Source organism: Callithrix jacchus, chromosome 6 (genome assembly GCF_049354715.1).
Source record: "Callithrix jacchus isolate 240 chromosome 6, calJac240_pri, whole genome shotgun sequence".
In the NCBI taxonomy this organism is placed as follows: Eukaryota; Metazoa; Chordata; class Mammalia; order Primates; family Cebidae; genus Callithrix; species Callithrix jacchus.
In genome coordinates, this window is record NC_133507.1 from 138,005,351 (window position 1) to 138,026,630 (window position 21,280).

The following is a 21,280-nucleotide window of genomic DNA, read 5'->3' on the forward strand; positions in this document are numbered from 1 at the left end:
ATAGAAATACAATTTTTTGTATATTGATCTTATATCTTGCAATATTATTAAACTTACTAACTTTTGCGTTTTTTTAAATGTACTTCTCAGGATTCTCTACACACAGGATCATGTTGTCTCCAAATAAAGAAAGCTTTACTTCTTCCTTTATAACTCATGATGCTTTTCTTTTTTTTTTTTTTCTTTTGATTATTGTACTGGCTGGAAGTTCCAGCACACTGTTGAAGAGAAATAAGAGTGAACATCCTTGCCCTCTTCTTGAGCTTAAGGAAAAAACTTTGTCTTTCACTATTAGTATGATGTTAGTTTTAAGTTTTACTCAGATTTCCTTTGTCAGCTTGAGGAAGTTTCCTTCTATTTCTAATTGGTTGATAGTTTTTATTATGAATGGATGTTGAGTTTTGTTACAGGTATTTTCTGCCTCTATTGAGATGATTATGTGATTTTTATTTGTCTGCTAATAGGATATATTAATTGATTTACATTTGTTAAATCCACCTTGTATTCCAAGTATAAAATCCAGACATCTAAAAATCCATTTTATATGTACTGAATTCGTTTAGCTAATGCTACAGTTTGAATATGTCCCCCAAAGTTTGTGTTGGAAACAATCCCCATTCTAACAGTGTTGAGAGGTAGGACCTTTAAGAAGTGATTAGGTCATAAAGGCAGCATCCTTATGAAAGACTTAAGCCCATTATCACCAGAGTATGTTAGTTATAAAAAGGATGAGTTCGGCCTTATTTCTTCTCTGTCTCTGGCTTGCAGTCTTGGGTATTCTGTTATAGCAGCACAAAATAGACTAAGACAGTTAATATTTTGTTGGAATATTTGTTTCTTTTCTTGTTTTGTGTGATGTCTTTGTCTGGCTTTGGTAACAGGAAAATACTGGGCTCATAGAATGAGTTAGGAAGTTTCCTTCTCTTCAAGATTTTTATTATTTATTCTTTACGTATTTCATATAATTTACCAGTGAAGCCATTTGAGTTCTTTGTGGGAAGCTTTTGTCTTGTTTTGTTTTTTGAATTTTGAGATTGTTTCATTTGAAGGTAAGCTTAATGCTCTTAAATTCACAAATATGCTAATTTAAATACCATATTCTATTTATCTAAAACACACATTGTAAACATACAAATATCTCTTCTCTTCACATGTCGGTGCCCATTCATGTCATGGTTTGGCAATGGGGACAGTAGATTCACCTTAAGCTACAAGTCAGCATATGTTTCTTTATAGTTAATTTTAGCAAAATTTATACAAAATAGTAATTAGCAATAATCTTCTTGTTAACTCAAAAGAAAATTCCTTCAAAACTGCATTTTGTTAAAGTTTCTGCACTAAAATATAGAAAAACTACACAAATATTGAGAAGTTTAAAATTTCCTTAATTATTTATTCCTGGTACCACTACCACAATTTACAAGGCAATATATCTGATGTAATGAAAAAGAGCAGACAAATCTACAACAGATAAAAGAGCTCAGGAATGTACATCTAATTGACACTATACTGCATTAATTAACAGCTGCACGTTTGCAAACTGTGGCTATGGCAGTCATGCACAAGAAGGGTTTTCTGTTTAAACTGCAGTAACTTTTCTGACTGCGGATCATCATTTCTTCTTTGGCAGATTTTTATAGTTTCTCTAATGCATTTGGGATGACTATCTCAAAGTAACCTGGAACTTTTCTCACAACTTTTTGTTTTTTATCCTGCTGAGAAATTAGCCCCTCTCTGCTGTTTTAGAACCTTCTGCTACCATATTCATCACTTATACTACCAGATCCATAACCACCACCATAGGAACTGCCTGAGCTTCTTCCATCAACACTGTACCGTTTCATGGGTTCATAATTTGATTGCTTTTCTCTACTAAAATTTCCAGAATCATTATAGTTCCAACCACCATCATAGTTACCACTGCCAAAATTTCCTCCTTCAGTGTAACCATCATATCCTTCACCACTACCACCATATCCACCATTGTCGTTTCCACATCTTGATCTACCGTCTTGTCTCCATAGCCCCCTCTACTGCTGTAGGCAGTATCACCTCCACATCCATTATATCCACCATAACTACCTCTGCTGCCACCACCTCTGCCTCCACCCCCATAGCCTCCTCTTCCACCAAAGTTTCCACCACAGCCAAGATTACTTGCACCACTTCAGAGTTTCCTCCACAACCCATAAAGATTGGGGACATATAACTTTTTTGTTGTTGTTAATGGAGTCTCTTTCTGTTGCCCAGGCTGGAGTGCAGTGGCGCAATCTCAGCTCACTACAACCTCTGCCTCCCGGGTGCAAGCCATTCTCCTGCCTCAGCCTCCCAAGTAGCAGGGATGACAGGTGCGCGCCACCTCACCCGGCTAATTTTTGTAGTTTTAGTGGAGATAGGGTCTCCCCATGTTGGCTAGGCTGGTCTTGACCGCCTGACCTCAAGTGATTCACTCATTTTAGCCTCCCAAAGTGTTGGGATTACAGGCGTGAGCCACTGCACTGGGCCCAATTTTTAAACTAATCAATCTAGCCAGTTTTAAAATTTCTTCTTGAATCACTTTTAGTAATTTATCTTCATAAGAATTTGTTCATTTCGTCTAATTTGTTAGTATGGCATTGATTATTATTTTATAATAATATTTTTGAGATCTGTTCTTTGTTTCTGATTTGGGGAATTTGTATCTTCTCTTTTTCTTGGTCAGTCTAGGTAAAGGCTTATGGATTTTAACTTTTTAAGATCCCAGCTTTTAGTTAGTTTTATTGATTTTTCTCCATTATTCTCATTTAATTAATTTCTGTTCTGGTCTTTATTATTCCCTTCCTTCCTCTTACTTTGGCTGTGATTAGCTTTCGTTTTTCTTGTTTCTTGAAGTGGAAGCTTAGATTATTGATTTGAAATCTCTTTTCTAATATAGGCATTTAAAGCTATACATTTCTTGCTAAACAGTTCTTTAGCTGCACATAAATTCCGATATGTCACGTTTTTGTTTTTATTCAGTTTAGATATTTTCTAATGTCTTTCCTGATTGTTTCTTGGGTTATTTAAATATGTTTTTAAACTCCAAATATTACAGATTTCCTAACTTCTTCCTGTTGTTGATTTTTGATTATATTGTGACTGGAGATCATATTTTGAATGGCTTCAGTCCTTCTTATTCAGACTTGTTCTTATGTGGTCTAACGTAAAGTCTGTTCTGACAGTTGTTCCCTATGACCTTAAAAAGTACATGTGTTCTCCTGTTACTAGGTCACGTGTTCTGGAAATGTCAGGGCAATTTGATTGATAGTTTGTTCAAATCTATGTCTGTTGATTTTCTATCTAGCTGTTTTTCATAATGTTTTGAGTATTGAAAGTTATTCACCTTGAGACTGTGTATGCTAGTGAGACCTTTATAATTTTTGTCTTACCTAGCTAAACCAGCTTGGGTCATGAGATCCAAGTGATTTTATCCAATTTTTACAGGATAACACTAAAGAAGACATTGTCAGTTCAGGTAATAGAGTATATTTAAAATAAAGGTCTTCAGGTGTTGGTGTTTTAAGAAAAATAAACTTAGCTATGTGTACTGCAAGATTATATGGGTTTCTGAATCCTGTTTCCAGGGAAAAACAAATTTATGTTAGTAGAGGATGTTTACTAAGTACTAGAAAAATTGTGTACATTTTAGAACTTGTTGGAGCAGAAAGGTGATTAGCTGTGAGAAATAAAAGTCAATTTTAGTGGCAACAGGTATATCAAGTACATCAAGTCTTAGATCAGTGTTTATAGATTTGAAAAATTAATTGGTTCATTCTTTCATTTGTTTCTTCTTTTGTCCCATTTTTGTCAGGCATGCATTTATTTTGTTTAACTCCTTTTTTGTCTCATGTACTAAGAAGAGAATATAACTAAGGTTGAATTATCCCACAGTTGGCCCCATTTCTGATTATTCTTAGGTGGATTGTAATGAAGCCAGCAAGACTTATACATTGGAATTTTAAATGTGTGGGATTATAAGGAGGGTAGAAGCTGCAAACCAAAGATAGACTGCAGATCTACTTCAAATTTCCTGATGACAGTAGATGGAATGAAATTATTTCTAAGGGACTTTTTAACCGCTGCTCTTTAAGTATATGAGTAATAAACAAAAAGAAAAAAGTATGTGGTTTGGAAATAATAAAACAAAAATGAAGTAAAAGGATCAATGAAATGAAGGGATCCTAAGTGTCACCCCGTGAGAATTGTCTTCCCTGGGTCTCACACATATTGGGGGAAAAAAAGAAAATTGTCTTCCTGCTTAGAGCTCACTAGAAATAGAAACAATTGTTCATATCAGAGACAGTAGTCTCCCGATATGGCGACTTGGTTGAGATGGGCTTATTTTATATAGAGGATCAGGGAGGTCCTCACTGTTGAACAGATGATTGGGGACAGTGGGAGACAGTGTCTAGACCATGGGAGACAGCATGTTCTTGAGAAGCTCAGGATGAGTGTGCTTGGCTAGCAGCATTGTGGAGGCCTGTGTGGCTGGAGCAAAGAAAGTAGGAGCTGAGACTAGAGAGCTGGCTGGGGTACATATAACGTAAGACCTCCTTGACCTTTTGCTTTTCTCTGAGTGAAATGTGAAACCACTGAAGAGTTCGAAGTAGCGGATGATTTTATATTTTCTACCATGTTGAGGTAAAGGGCAAGGTTGGGGTAGGCAGATGAGTTAGAAGGCTTCTGCATTAATCCAAGTGATGGGACGTAGTAAGAGGTCTGAGTTTTGATATGTTTTGAAAGTAGAATTGGTGAGTTTGGCTGATCATGTAAATGTAGAGTGTGAGAGAGAGAAAGAAGTTAAAAATAACACCCAAGATTTTGGTCTGAACAACTGGAAGGAATTGCCATTTGCTAAGGGGAACATATAGTAAGTTGGTCTGGACTTCAGGAAAAAGGTCTGAGTTGTGTGTATAAATCATGGAGAAGGAGCCATACAGACGATAAGGCATGAGACTGGAAGAGATCCTTGAGTAGCGGAGAGGCAAGGGATCTAGGGCACAGGTAAAAGGGATAACTTAGATGGCACACAGATAGTTCAGCAAAGACAATAGGACAGAAGGCAGAATATATGGGTGCAGATGCAGGTAGGTGGCTACTTTGAAGAAGAATTTGTGGAGGGGCTGGGTGCAGGCTCATGCCTGTAATCCCAGCACTTTGGGAGGCCAAGGCAGGTGGATCACTTGAAGCCAGGAGTTCAAGACCAGCCTGGCCAACATGGCAAAACCCCATCTCTACTAAAAGTACAAAGGCATAGGCCTGTAGCCCCAGCTACTTGGGAGGCTGAGGCAGAAGAATTGCTTGAACCTGGGAGGCAGGAGGTTGCCGCAAGCTGAGATTATGCCAGTGCACTCCAGCCTGGGCAAAAGAGCAAGACTCTGTCTTTAAAAAAAAAAGAAAAGAAAAGAATTCCTGGAGGAGATTGGCATAACCTGGACCTTTTTGGTAAAGGTGGATAGGACATTCCTAAGCAATGACATGTCCTGATGCTATCAATGGAACTTTCTCCAGAAATAAGGGGCATTGTTGCTGTTGTTTTGCCCTTGAGTATTTTTATTTCTGACCACTTTATGTCTGTTTTTCTTCTAATTTCTAATTGTCTTCTAATTTACTTCTCAGGTCTGTCTCTTCCTTTCTATCTGTAACCATCCTAGTTCAGGCTTTCATAATTTCATCATAGGACAGTTTCAGTATCCTACATTACTTACCTTTAAAGTTCTCCTTTATTTCTGTCCATATGGTTGTACATATTTAACTTCTTATAGCACAGATTTTATTCTGGGTCAGCCCTTCTTAATTACTCCCATTTGAGGCTTGCCACAATCTGGTCCCATTCTGCCACTCCTGACCCATTCTTATACAGATTCTCTCTATGAACCTTGTGTTCAAACCAAATCGTATTCCTGCTAATGCCCTTGCAGATTTGCCTTTCTAAAACCAATGAACTCTTTAAAACAATGTCCATTCTTATCTTTACCCCAAATCCTACTCTAAAGAGATGCCTGTGATTTGAGAACCAGTATATCTTTGGATCCCAATGCCACATTGTAGTTTTATTGTAGTATGGACTCATCTTATATACTGCTGCTGGTCTGCTATCAGTGAGACAGAATGACCTCCATCTGGCTTTTTTGGTTTTCATTGCTGACTTTAATAAAACAGTGCTTAGGAGTAATAAGAATTTGAATTTTTGAATTATAGCAGATTTAATTCTCTGGTTCTTTGGATCAGTTCCTAAGTCTTAACCCCATCAAAGAAGAAGTAGAGAATATAACATGTCTGTATTTTGAGCTCTAGAATATAATACAACTTTCTTCATAAAAATCAGAAAAGGATGAGGGGGAGAATAAAAATAAAAAGAAGAATCTGAGAAGTCCTTAAGGAATGATACTGCAAAAACACAAGGCATTATTTATCATTTTTTAGAAGGAGTTATCACACAGAATACAGTCTTTCGAAAATTTCTGGTACCTAATATTTTCTTTCAAAAAAAGGCTCAAATTCTTGAGGCGTCGTAGAAGACTTGTGTGCTGTCTCCCCCTTGTCCAACTTCCCCAAAAACACATTCAACAATGGCTGCCTGTTTCTCTCCTTGGTGAGGAGTCTGACTCATCACTTTCTCTCTTCAACTGATACATGCATTTCAGTTCCATTCAATTACCAACTTTTAATTGGATCCCATTGCTGGATTGGTTTTGTGTTCCTGTTTCCTCTTGGCTGCACTGTTACTGTGATTACTTGGTATCTTACTTCCTATATTAGTTTGATGACATTTACTCAGGTATGAAGCTAGAGACCATAAAGTTGTTACAGTACCAGTCAGTATTCTCTTGCATTTTTCCTTTCTCCTACTGCCCATGTGGAATGGAATCAAGCATGGTGATAAGGTTCTGGATTCTTCTCTGTCAATTTTATTTTAGTAAGAATCGCCAAGTTTTAGAGTTCTAGGACCTTGGAAAATTGTGGAGACCCTCTTTCTCTGCCCTCCCTAGCCTTCACCCCTGACCACAACACATTCTTTCAAGCATATGGCATATACATTTCCTAAAAATCTGAAAGAAGTCATTTCCTCATTGAATGAGAAAGTCTTCCTTTAGTTTCTTTCTTATGTCAGCATACGTCTCATTATTGTACTTTAAGTGCACTCCTTTGTAGAATTGGGGAAAATTAGTCACACTAGGCAGTGGATGTTCTTTGGTCTTTCATTAACTGCTGTATGCTCTATAAATATTAACTGATGACCTTCAGGCTTTATGGGATATGTTTAGTGCTTTTTAATGGTTAAATTGAATATTTTTAATAAAAAATTACAAGACCATAGAATGCCACCGAACCATTCCACTTACCAGGAAACTTTAAATTTGCCAACTGATCTGGGAACAGATCTGGTCATATACCCAAGCTGTTTAAGATGAGAAATATCATTTATCAGAATAAAAGGTTACATCATAATGCTCTCTTATATAAAATGAACACACAGCCAGTGGGCTAACTGGATATCATTTTTCTAGTTTCTCATTAACTCACACTACCATATTTGTTATACAGAGTGAGCTAAGGCCAAGAGACCTTCCATATCATTCTTCCTGCTGTGGCTACAAAGTACAACTCACAGCTAGCTCAAATAAAAACAGAAATAAAAGGAGAGAAATCTCATAGTCTGCAGGAATGGATTCTGACAATAAAGACTTTACACTTACTCTGTTCCTTGTGCCTGGGGTTTTAATTTAACACATCAATGAAAAGGCAGCATTTAAGAAGGGGGAAAACACCCAGCAGGACTTACTTTTATTAGTGCAATTTGTAAGGAATTACTGCACTTAATGAGAAAATCATTAAGCATAACAAAATGGGCTGTGACTGAACTTGTGGAGCTTAAACGGTGAGGTTTTAATTGAGTTTTTTAGTTATTGGTAATAATAATTTAAAAATACAGGGCTGCATCCATATGTTGAGGTGGTCAGCACTTTACACACCTTAGTCCAATTTCCTGTGCCACTGTTCATGCATGATATTATGGCTGTGGTGTTTTCTGTCATATCTACTGATTTTTCTGTTCTGAGGAGTAGGAAAGGAACTTCTGTTAGATGGGGGGCAAAGAGCTAAAGGAACAATTTCTAGAAGGTGGAAGAAGGGCAGGATAAGGCAAAGGGCAGAGCTGTGTCTGCTTCTCAGTCTAACTGCTTAAAAAAGATGACAAATTTAAATGTCATTTTCAGGTTACTAAAGCTTACGCTTTTTTCCTAGTTCTCTATTTCTTTTGTTGTCATCCAGTGATTTGTTTTTCCTCAATAAGAATATTCCATTAAAGACCGTACAACAAAAAACAAGAATATCAAGAGGAAGGAGCACAAACCTTCAGGGCACATTCTTCCTGGAATCTTAGATCTGAACTCTTTTAGAAGTGGAAGCAGAAAGAAGGATGTTTAAGAAATAAGTCAGCATTTTTTCTTTTTGTAATTTAGAGAAAAAATATTTAAGGTACTTACAATTTCAGAAGTACCTTTCACTTCTGAGAGGACAGAGAGAGTTCCATGGGAAGCTCAGTTGCATCCAGTACCTCTTGTTTATTGTCATGGTCCACACAGTTGCATGTCACAACCATGTTAGACCTGAAGGAAATGGAGCTGTATGTAGCTCTGAAGATGTTTCAAGTAGAAGTGGAAACAATATTTTTTTGCATAGTTTTTTCTAGAAATACAGCTTAAAAAAAAAAACTTAAAATGGCTGGGGAAAGCTTTAAATATGATTTTGAACTTTTTCAGTAACTTTTAATTGAATTTCATTGTATTCTGTCTCACTGCAAGGAAAGAAACCTGCAAATTTTATCTTCCCTTATAATTTAAATGATGCCTTGCTGATTTCTTTTTTGTTTGTTTGTTTTGTTTTTGAGATGGAGTCTCCATCTCTGGCCCAGGCTGGAGTGCAGTGGCAAGAGCTCAGCCCACTGCAACCTCTGCCTCCCCAGTTCAGACAATTCTCCTGCCTCAGCCTCCTAAACAGCTGGGATTGCAGGCATGTGCCACCATACCCAGCCAATTTTTGTATTTTTAGTAGAAACAGGGTTTCACCATATTGGCCAGGCTGGTCTTGAACTCCTGACCTCAGGTGATCCACCCGCCTTGGCCTCCCAAAGTGCTGGCATTACAGGCATGAGCCACTGCACCTGACCTGATGCCTTGCTAATTTCTGTCTTGGAAATATCCAATTCATAAAACGGGGCATCCCCTTGTGAGTTCATAACAGCCTGTGCCCTTAGATCCCCTCCTCACCTTCCCTTCTTTCGTATGCCCTGCATCTGAGGGAAGTGTGGGCAGAGCTGGCTCCTGCAGGTTGCATTTCCCAGGCTCTCGTGTCTAAAGACTTCCTACTGGGTTCAGCATGAGAGCTATTGGTAGGAAGTAGGGAGGGAGAAACCAGGTATCTCTTTCTCTCTCTCTCTGTGTTGGGTAGCATCTTTGGTCCTCAGTGGCTTCAGCTCCCGTAGGAGAGATCCCAGAGTTCTATTTATACTTTTTCTTTTCTTTTGTCTGCACACCAAGGGATGCTAAGAGCTTCTTGCTGTTACCAATCCCTGGGTTACAGTACCATCCTCAGTTGGCTTTAAACTCTTCACAACCTACAAAACAATTGCCTGCCTTAAATCTCCTGATTTGGAGTGATTTATATTCCTTGGGTTGGACCCTGACTGATATACACACAACCTCTACGCACAATGGCCAATTTATATCCAATAGTAAAGAGGCATAAAGAAAGCCTGTTTATATGTTTCTTAAATTGCCTATGTTAAAACAGATTTCTTTTTTATCAGGCAAATATCTTTTATAAGCTTCTGGCTTAAACAATGCAATTTACATGTGGATTTAATTTATGGTTGACTGGACTGCTTGCCTAGAGTTTTATATGCTGATGGGTATTATTCCTGTTTATTCTCTTAATGAATTACTTGACCTTAATTTTGATTTAGGTGCTTGATTTTTAATGTCACTTTAAATTTTGTGTTAGAAAGATGTGATTGTCATTAGCTATATAAATTTTTTTTCTTTTTCTTTTTTTTTGAGATGGAATCTCACTCTGTTACCCGAACTGGAGTGTAGTGGCATGATCTCAGCTCACTGCAACGTTCACCTCCTGGGATCCAGTGGTTCGCGGCTAGTTTTTGTATTTTTAGTACAGGCAGGGTTTCATAGTGTTGGTCAGGCTGGTCTCAATTGCCTGATCTCAAGTGATCTGTCCACCTTGGCCTCACAAAGTGCTAGGAATACAGGCGTGAGCCACCGCGACTGGCCATTATGGCTCCTGGCTATAAATTTGTTCTTAACATTTAGAAGTTATTTAACTGCTGACATTTGCAAAATGTACAGCTTTTCAGTAAGTAACATTTACATGAGGCATTGAGAAAATGAGAAGAATTAAATTGGGAAGTATCCTAAATGATGGCTGAGTTCAGCCAAATCGTTTGAGGTGTCTTTGCAGTCTTTTATATATAATGTGTGACAGATGAGGGAACCTACTACTTTTTGGGCTCTGTCAGATGGAGGAGAAAGTCCCACATCACTTTGTTGGAAATATCTTTGCAAAGAACAGAAGGAGTGAGTAAATGTAATGTCAGAAACAGACGTGCACATGGCCCGGAGTGTTTTGGGAGTGTTTTGGCCTTGGTGACTGTACAATGAGAAGGGAGGTGTAGTCCATTTTATAGGACTTTGGGTGGCGTTGCATGTTTTCAGTAGAGAAGAAGAGTGTGTATTTCAGATTATCAAGAAAACTCTGCCCTTTTCCTCTTCTATAACATTTCTATATCTGGATAACATTTTGAATATGATACTAAAGTATCATTGTATTGAGATTAATTTTGTGTATTAACATCTGTATTCGTTAAGATACTGGGTTAGTATATGACACCCGTATCTAAAGCCTCAAAATCCATAACAGACATTTGAAGTAATCCTGTAAATAGACGACAGCCATTTGCCTAACTTAGTATCCTAAGATGGATGGCCCTATCCAATGGCCATTTTTTAAATTTTAGCTACTAATGAGTTTTATTGAGTCACTGACTAATTCTGAAGAATATTTTGGTGAGTTATAATTGGGGCTGTGATTTACTGAGTATGAAGACTGATAAGCCATTCCTTAGCCCTGTAATTGATGTAGAAGAAGAGAAAAGCATTTTATGTGGGGCAGGGAAGTCAAAAGCACAATCTGGCTAAAGTAGAGTATTATTTTTGTCAGCCATTTCTGCATTTTACTTTTATTAAAAATGGCAGGGAAATGTGAAGTGCCACAAAACTTTGGGAGGGAAATCTCTTGTCTGCATCCCTTCTGATACTGAGTATATTCAAGCGTCATCTATCACAGCTATTCCTGATGTTAAATGCTTCATTATAGTGAGTGAACCACAAAAGTAGTCTGGATAGAGGGACAGAATTTAGAATCATGGACCAAATGTACAAGTCATGCAACTGAGTATTTTTAGAAGGCCAAAATCTGGTTCTTTGTATTCATTGGGTTTATTGTAAGTTTGGATATGTTTATCCACCTGTGTTTCTGAACGTTCTGATGGAAAGAGTCTAACATGTAAATAAGAAAAACTGAATCCATATAGGCCCACAGATACATGAGGACTTCATTTTTTTTTTTTTTTAAACAAAAAAACTTGAGTATTGAGTCTCCTACTACTTCCTTTTACAAAGTGTTTATGGTAGACTGGACTACCTTCTTTCCTATATCATTGCAAATGGATTGTTGGCTTGGGTATTTGCTTTATTTTTTGTTGGTGCTTTTTTGTTTGTTTTTTGTTTAGTATTTTTCTCTGTAAGTTAGCAACTATGTGTGTGTTCTATCATATTTCAGGATACAATGAGTCAGGAAGTTGGTTGTTTTGGTTTGGTTTTTTGCAAAGCAGTTTAGTACCTATATAGTTGCTTCATGGGCTCGAAGCTCTTAGAATTCTCTGCCTTACTATCCTTAATCACCTATGCTCTTTATACTCTTTTCCTTGTATTCTTCATGTAATAATTTGGACACAGCAGATGACTCTTTTCTCTAAGTAATCTCTTCTCTTGGTAACTGTGATGCCATTAACTCCTGATTTTTTTTTTCTCTCTCTCTCTGACTATTCCTTCATAGCCTCCTTCTTCAGCTCCCTTTTCATTATCCAATCACTAAATGTAATAGTTCCTAAAAGGCTTGGTCTTGGATTTCTTGTTTCTTCTATGCTTTCTAAGGAGCCAAGCTCTACCCCTACCTCAGGATTCTCACACATGTTGTTCATTCTTGGAACTCCCTTTCCTCCAGCCATTTTCTGTCTAATTCTCAGTCATTTTTCTTCCCCATTTGTGTCCACATATGTGGCCATTTGCATTTCTCCTAATACACCTTGTGCTTTCTCACTTCTCTTCTTTATGATTAGGCTAATTGTTTCCTGCTGCCTAATTGCCAAATTCTATTTTTTATTGCCTAGCTGAAAAGTCATGTTAATTTGTGAAGCTTTCTATAATCACCAAAGATTTTCTAAAAATTCAGACCAATTAATATATTTCCATAATACTCATAGCCCTCTTCACATTATTTCCCAGTGTTAATTTTATGTATATGCAATATATCCCCTATTTGACTGTAAAATCCTCAAAGGCAGGGGCCTTATCTTTAACCTAATTCTGTCTCCTACAGAACATAACATAGTGTCTTCTACATAGTAATCACACATAAGTGTATACTATCAAACAAAGAGCAACATTTACATTATAGCTTCCTCAGATTTCTTATTCTAATTTCAAAAGAAGTGGAGAATTTAGAGTCTCTAGGATTATTGCCCTTGGCCTGTAAAGGTTTTTATTTGTGCCCAGATATATAACTTAGAGTGAACTTTGTATCAAGCTATCTGGGAAGGTACGCCACTTTCTGTTATCAAACATTTCTGTTATTTTGCTTTTCAAGCTGAAAAGGGGAGATAACTTCTGTTTGCTTTGAGCTTCTTCTTGATGGTTTTCTGCTCTGCCTACTAATCAGGGTTGTATTATTTACCTTGTTTAAAAAGATTCATCTGAACATTCTTTCCCTCCTTTGAATTGTAGTTGGATATTAATTCACTGCTGCGGGATACGTTGGTAAAGATTTCTGAAATTGCAGGGAAATGTTTTTTTAATCCCTTGAGTTTGTTAAGTGCTTTCTTATAATGGAGATCATAATCTCCTAATTGGTAGAAGGGATGAATTGGTTACTGGGGATATTTTTTCCTTACTGGAAAGTTGCTGTATTAGAAAATACTTCATCCAGTTTTTTAATCCTTTCCACATGTGTATAAGGTCCTTAGGAAATAAGGAGATTCTTAGCACTGATTTCATGTTTTTCGTAAGGAAGGCATTGAGTAATGTTCAGGTCACTGTGATTCACAGGGTTAGTGGCCTAGGGCCTTTATTGGTGAAGCTTGAAAGTAATTTTCTTCAGCATTGTGCATACACACATAGCTACTAGATGCTCACAGGAGGCTGTGATTTTGGGAAACATGCAGTCTTAGAATATCTTGAACATTCAGCATAAATTGCCAAACAGCTAGCTAGAGAATGGTGTCAGGAAGAAGGGAGAGGGAGCCTTTAGGCATGAATACCCATATCTCCTTGACTTGTTCTTCCACAGATCTTAAGGGTCAGTTTTGACCTGCGTAGCAAACTAAGTTTCCTCATGACTTCTTGATTTCCATTTTCCTCTGCTTTTTTTTCATACTCAAGAAATTTTTTGTTTCTTTGTAAGTTGTCACCTGCTTTGGAAATGATGACATTATTAATGCATTTTCTCTTTCTATAGCACTTATGAAATTGCTTTCTGACAGTTACTGTTTATTAAACATTTGTGTCTTTTGGAATGGTGAGCAATAGGGAGAATATTCAGGTCCAGCTAAGGGCATAAGATAGTAATGATTTCTCATTTGAAAGGGGTATTTTGTTAAGACTGGGGCTGATCTTTTCTAATTTATCCTTGGATTGGTAGAAGATGGGGTGTCTCTTGCTCATTAGTTTTCACTGCCCAGCACTGTTCCACAATTATCCTGAGTAGAATTAGGGGAGGGACTAGAGGACCTATTTTCTGTAAATATGGTAGAAAGACGGTTTTGAATTATCTAAATGGCCCCTAATTTGTGAGAGAAAATCAAAAGGAACAAAAACAATAATTTCAAAAACAACTACAACCTAGGCTCTGACATCCCAAAGAGGAATATTTCAACTATAATTCTCAGCATTTTAGAAATTAATTTCTTGACAAATATCAATAGATATTATTGAGACTTCTCAAATATAAAGTTTTGAAATCAGAATTTTGTATCTCATCTGTCCCCTAAAAGAAGTATGACAATTGTGCATGCTGACAATGAGGTTCATGAACCATGATACATACTTAATAGGCACAAACACAGAAGCGTACCCCCTCTTAAGCATCACTGAAATCTAAGAAAATTTTTTGTCTTATGTTTTAGCAAGTAACCAGCTCATAAATCACATCGAACAGTTTTTGGATACTAATGAAACACTGTATTTTATGAAGAGCATGGACTGCATCAGAGCCTTCCGGGAAGAAGCCATTAAGGTAATGCTGTCCTAGCATATCTTCTCTTCCTAAACAGTTGGCCACTATCACAGGGAAAGAGGCTTACAGCATCCCAGAAATGAGCTTGGACTTTGGAAATTAACATTCTCAGTTTGAATAGCAGTGTATGCCAGTGGAACTACGAATGACTTAAACTCATATTACTATCACTGTCATTTCTGAGGTGGAATAAAGATGGTTAGGTAGGATGTTTTATTCTTGGAAATTAGCTTTTTATTATACTAAAGCCCTGGCTTTTGCTTTCGTTTCTATTAGGGAACCAAGGAAATTTCCATGGGAACCTATGGTGGCCCACTCGTTATTGTAAAGGATTGGCTTTTAGGGAAATGGATGGAAAATGTATATTCGTTTAATTGTTGAGAAAGATTTTACGAAGATAGGAGTAGGGATCTAAATGTAAGAAAAAAAAGAACACTGAAAATTACTCAGTTCCTCAGGAACTATGCCTTTTCTGTGGGTTTTGTCTGTTTGTTTTTTTATTAGGAATTTTTAGAAAATACTTCTAAAATTTTCCAAATTATGTGTAGGCTTTTATATCACTAGGTAAGAAGTGAGCAAGCTTAAATTGGAAAGCATAATTTTAAAGTAGGCACAGTTGTAGAATATGTTCTTATGTGGATGCTTATTAAATATTTGCTGAATATATGAATGAATTAATGCTTAAATTAGGTGCTTACAAAGAGTGACAAGAAAATGGAAAAACATTAAAATCAAATTAGAATAAAAGATTCAGAAGTGGATAATCTGAATACTCTTAAGGTAAAAGACAGATTTTGGAGAAGTATAGTCAGGACAAGACTGCAGATGATTCAGCTGGGTGGAAAAAGATTGGTTAGATGGAAAGAGATAGTAAAAGTGTATTGCTATTTTTAAAGCACTGCCCAGGCTAGATGGAGTGTCTTATAACACCTCTGTGCATTGCTGCCACCCAATGTCCTTAAAAATACCAGGTCACATTGTGTTTCTTAAAAAAATAAAAGAGAGATAGAGGATACCTCAGTGACGTATCATTCAATCTTAATGGAGGGAATTCTTCTTTCTTCCTCCTCCCCGTCTCCCCCTCCCCCTCCCCCTCCCCCTCCCTCCCTCCCTCCCTCCCTCCCTTCCTCCTCCTCCTCCTCTTTCTCCTCCTCCCCCTCCCCCTCTCCCCTTTCCCCTCCCCCCGCTCCTTATCCTTTCCTCCCCTTATTTATTTATTTGTTTGTTTGTTTGTTTATTTTTAGATGGAGTCTTGTTCTTGTTACCCAGGCTAGAGTACAGTGATGCAATCTTGGCTCACTGCAACCTCTGCCTCCTGGGTTCAGGTGATTCTCCTGTCTCAACCTACTGAGTAGCTGGGATTACAAGTGCATACCACCACGCCCAGCTAATTTTTACATTTTTAGTAAAAATGGAGTTTCACCATTTTGGCCAGGCTGGTCTTGTACACCTGACCTCAGGTTATCTGCCCACCTTGGCCTTCCAGAGTGCTGGGATTACAGGTGTGAGCCACTGCATCTTTTTTGAAGTGTAAAAAATTTTACGTTTTATGGAACAATTAGGGAAATGAGAATACTGACTAGTTACTTCGTTCTATTAAGGAGTCACTAATTTTTTGTATGGTGTTAATGGCATGTGAGTGTGTTTGAGTATATATTTTCTGTATTTCATAGAGATATTTATAAGTGAAATAATTTGAAATTAGCTTCAGAATAGTTGGAGGGTTATGGGAGAAGAAGGTCAGAATATAGATGAAATAAGATTGGTTTAGTTGATAATTATGTTTTTATGTTTTATTTTTAAGACAGTCTCACCCAGTCACCCAGGCTGGAGTGCAGCGGCACAATCTCGGCTGACTTCATGCCTTCTAGACTCAAGCCATTCTCCTGCCTCAGCCTCCCAAGTAGCTGGGATTAGAGGCGCCCACCACCATGCCTCGCTTATTTTTGTATTTTTAGTAGAGATGGGGTTTCACCATGTTGGCCAGGCTGGGCTTGAACTCCTAACCTCAGGTGATCTGCCTGCCTCGGCCTCCCAAATGACTGGGATTATAGGCATGAGCCACCATGCCCTGTCTGAGTTGATAATTATTGAAGCTGGGTTATGAGTGTGTGAGCACTCACTAAATTAGTCTGTTTTTGTTTGAGAGTTTCTAGATTAAATGTTAAAAACAAAGGACTAGGCCATCACAAAAAACTGATTCTGGGAAGCTCTGTGCCTTGCACAGATGGAAGGGTTTTTGGTCCCCAGCGAACACACCTCAGTTTGGAATGCCAGCTTCCCGTGTACCAAAAAAGAACATTTTATTTTTTTGTAATGAAGACCATGATTCAGAATATACGGTACTTTGTTTGGTCTGGGGCTGAATTTTGTTTTTGTGTTTGCTCTGACTTGCCGCCTCCTCTACCCCAACTTGCTACCACAGTTTTCAGAAGAGCAGCGCTTTAACAACTTCCTGAAAGCACTTCGAGAGAAAGTGGAAAGTAAACAATTAAATCATTTCTGGGAAATTGTTGTTCAGGGTAAGTTGCTGTTTTTTTCTAAATATACATATAAATTCTAAATATAAGCTATATTGTGAAATGAGTTATGTGGGGAGCATGATGACTTTCTACGTGGCTTTGGGAAGTGTTTAGTTTTCAGTGAACTCAAACTCCCTTAGTAAGCATAAATACAAAGTGATAAATAATAAATAAATATGTAAATTCCATCTTAGACTCTACACAGCATGACCTGTTTCAGCACTGTGCCTGTTTGTTCAGTGGAGCAGCTGTGTGGGCAAACGTTGCCCTCTCTCTCAGATTCTTAGGCCACTTCGGTCCTGCTGGATCCACAGCCCTTTGGTTGACCTCACCCAGATTTTATCTCCCTGCCACTTTTCAGTTACGGTGTTCTTGGACTTTCCGTTTCAGCAGACCAGCATCTTCTTGCACCAAAGCCATTCAGTTCCTCACTTGTTCACAGCAACCAATGCAAATTAAACTCAGAAAGAAGACAGCACACATTCAATGTTAGGCTTGATCCTTGCTTTTTTTCATGGCCTTTTGCCACCCTCCACCCCCCATTTTTAAACATGACCTGATTTTCTTTTAGAACCCAAGTATAAGATATTACTTGTTTAAAATATATACTCATGGACACAGGGAGGGGAGCATCACACACTGGGGTCTGTTGGGGGGAAATAGGGGAGGGACAGCAGGGGGCGGGGAGTTGGGGAGAGCTAGCATGGGGAGAAATGCCAGATACAGGTGATGGGGAGGAAGGCAGCAAATTACACTGCCATGTGGGTACCTATGCAACAGTCTTGCATGTTCTTCACATGTACCCAAAACCTAAAATGCAATAAAAATAAAATACATATTATGAAAATGATGATGTTTACAAGATAGAGAAACATTTCACTTAAACAGGAGGGATGCAAAATTTATTTCAGTCTGTCTTTCTGTGCAAATTCTGTACAAAAAGAGTTGCATACCTATTTATCCACCTTCTAATGGGCAACTCTTCATCACACAGTTTCCTGACAGTTAATTTTTCAGCCCTTTAATTTCTACACTTGGGAACAAAAGCAATTGGAATGAGTGGTGAATGGGACTTACTCAAATCACTTTTGCGTCTCTGCTGTTGACCCCGTAAATGAAGGAGACTGGTTTTGGTATTTATTGAATGCCTACAACCTATTATTTGCTGAAAAGAAACTTACAGGACATATGCAAAATCCATATTTTTTGATAGCTTGTATGCTGAGAGAATACAAATGACCAAGGCCATTCATAGGTACAAATGGATGTTAAATACATGTGCTTTTTGGACAGTATATCATGTATCAGCCATTTGACGTAGGAAAATGTCTTAGGAAGAAGAGCAAACTAAAGAGTAGATTTTCTTTCCTTGATTTGCTCTTACTGAGCTGAAATTGACAAACTGCTAAATGATAGACATGCCCCTTGGTGAAGACCATATTTTCTTCCTCCCTAGTCCTCCGGCCACTCTATGAATAGCCATGGCTACGAGACAAAATGTATGCATAGTCTCATATTGGGCACCTGATAGCTTGGACAAAAGCATGCAGTCATCCAATTACCATTTATTTATTGCGCTTCTGTGGTGTGCTGCAGTAAGTCCTCTTTTAATGTTGCCCATAGGTTCTTGAAAACCGTGACTTTAAGCAAAATGACACATAATAAAACCATTTTTTTCTCATCCATGTTATAATGAAACAACATTGCTTAAGGAACTATTGTTTCTCTTAAAGCCACAGTTTCCAACATCCTATTGATGATAGTTAAGTAAGGACATAGTGTACATTGAAGGGAATATAAAGATGTATAAGACTGAGTATTTGCCCTTGAGAAAATACAGTCTTAGGAGAGAGAACATGTGTATAAATAGTTATACAAGTTAGGACAAGAGCCATTCCAGCGGAATAAACAAAGTGATCTGAAGATTCTAAAGAAGGGGAGACTAGAGTTGAACAAGGAAGGGTTCATGGAACATGTGGCATTTGACATGTGGCTTTTATTGCGTATTACACAAGCAAAAACTGGAGAAAAGATAATTGATGATGGTCAATGTTAATTAGTTGCCTTTAGTTTTATATTTTTTGTAGAACAGAGCACCTTTATAGTTAAAAATCTCCAGCACAGTCAGGGCACAGTGGTACATGCCTGTAATCCCAGCACTTTGGGAGACCAAGACAAGAGGATCACTTGAGCCCAGGAATTTGAGATCAGCCTGGGCAACATAGTGGGACCCTGTTTCTATAAAAAAAGAAATCTCCAGCTCAAAGGTGGGAGGGGGTGTGGTGGAAAGGAAAATGGGACTTGAGTTGATTCTTTGTGTGTTAGATTTTACTCTGTATATTACTTTTTAGATGGAATTACTCTGATCACCAAAGAGGAGGCATCTGGAAGTTCTGTCACAGCTGAGGAAGCCAAAAAGGTATTGAGGGGTGACTCTCTGTGTTTAGTTGAATTATTTTAGTGGAGTTTATTTTCTTGATGCCCTCAAAGTAAAATTTTATAGATAACTAAATTGGTGTACTCACCACAGCATCCTCATGGGAGAAATTATAATCTTAGTCAGTTTTTTGTAGGCTGTGGTTATATTTGTAAAACTTAACCTATAATCCCCCAGCTTCAGAACCTCTAGAGCGTGCTGTTGAACTCCATAGTGCACAAACTTTGCCTTGGCCTTGGTAAAGGCTATGAAATCCAGTGATTCCACCCTGAACATATCATTAGTCACATGGGGAGCTTGCTTTGTTTTTGTTTTGTTAATACTGATTAAAGATCAGAATTACCCTAGAGATTCTGTTAGTCTGAGATGGGTCTTGGGCACAGTTGGTTTGTTTGTATTTTAAAACCTCTCGGATGATTGTATTGTATAGTGAACAGAGAAATACTAGGATTCTAACATAAGGGACATCCAGGTGTTTTCAGTAAAAGACCCCCATGTATACAATGCTCATGAGCTTTTTATTCACATAGATTGTTGGGCCTAGGTCTCCTTCTTTGGTGTGTATCGAATCTCATTCAGCCATGAGTCAAATACATGTGGTTATTTAGTTCAGTCATTCTTTATTGTACTTCAAGGTCGTGATGAAATTTTAATGAATTAAATTGAATAGCTCAAAAGTATATACTTCATAACATTCAGTTTCAGTTACAGTCACTGACTGATAGAGTTTTTCTGGCCCCTGATAGTTCTCAGTTACTAAGCTTCTACAATATGCTAGGCACTGTGCTGGATGATAAAACAGCACCCCTTCCCTGTAGAAGCTCAGGCAGTTAAAATGGAGCATAGGGAAGCAACGGAGACTCAGAAAATAACTATATACACTAAGGGAGAGCTTGGTCTGGGCTGGTGAACAGGAATCTGTTAGGCAAGTGACAGACGCAAAACTGGAAATGTTAATCAGATGGCTAAATTCAGGCCAAAATTTAAATATCTTTAATTTTCAACTCAAGAAAGGCATTTGGCAGAAACCATAGTATGGTTTGGAAGAGAAATTAAAATATACAATAATTTTTATTAAGCACTTTGCCTAGCAAAAGGTTTTTGTTAAAAAACAGGCCATCCCTACCTTCAGGGAGTAAGATCCTAGAATTTTTGAAGCATACTGTAAGGTGGTGATTATCATCTCAAAAGGGTTTTCATGGTGTCTGTACTGTTTTCTTCCACAGTCAGTACTGAGTACCATGGGCTTGAATATGCCATTTAACTGTTTGGTTTTATTTCTATTTGTCACTTTATACAATGTTTGATAATATCTCCCCCTTGAACTGGGCTGTCAGTCAAGGTTCTCCAGAGAAACAGAACCAAGACAACATACATCTGTGCATGTTTGTGTATGCACATAAGCATACACATATATCTGTATATATAAAGAGATATTTATTTATTGGCTGACTTTCAGAAATTGGCTTATGTGATTGTGGGGCTTGGCAGGTCTGAAATTCATTGAACAGGCTAGCAGACTGGAAACTCAGGCAGGATTTCTGTGTTATACTCCTGAAGCAGAAACCTCAGCTTTTGCTTTTAAGGCCTTGACTTGGTTGGATGTGACCTACAGACATTATTGAGAGTAATCTTTGCTTAAAGTCAGCTGATTGTAAATGTTAATCACAGCTCTGAAATACCTTCACAGCACCATCTAGTGTAGTGTTTGATGGAA

The 21,280-nt window shown here is 37.8% G+C and overlaps 1 protein-coding gene across 2 annotated transcripts in view; it reads left to right on the forward strand.

The window, feature by feature from the left end:
• XRCC5 (X-ray repair cross complementing 5) overlaps positions 1-21,280 on the forward strand; it is a 95,103-nt gene that overhangs the window by 64,574 nt on the left and 9,249 nt on the right. The window contains exons 17-20 of one of the 2 annotated variants that reach the window (XM_054257915.2): positions 14,495-14,604; positions 17,030-17,126; positions 19,478-19,545; positions 20,293-20,412. In XM_054257915.2, the coding sequence (XP_054113890.1) occupies positions 14,495-14,604; positions 17,030-17,126; positions 19,478-19,545; positions 20,293-20,397 (380 nt within the window). In that variant the 3' untranslated portion in view covers positions 20,398-20,412. Of the gene's footprint in view, positions 1-14,494; positions 14,605-17,029; positions 17,127-19,477; positions 19,546-20,292; positions 20,413-21,280 lie in introns of those variants that run through there. The other variant, XM_017973703.4, reaches the window with a different exon arrangement.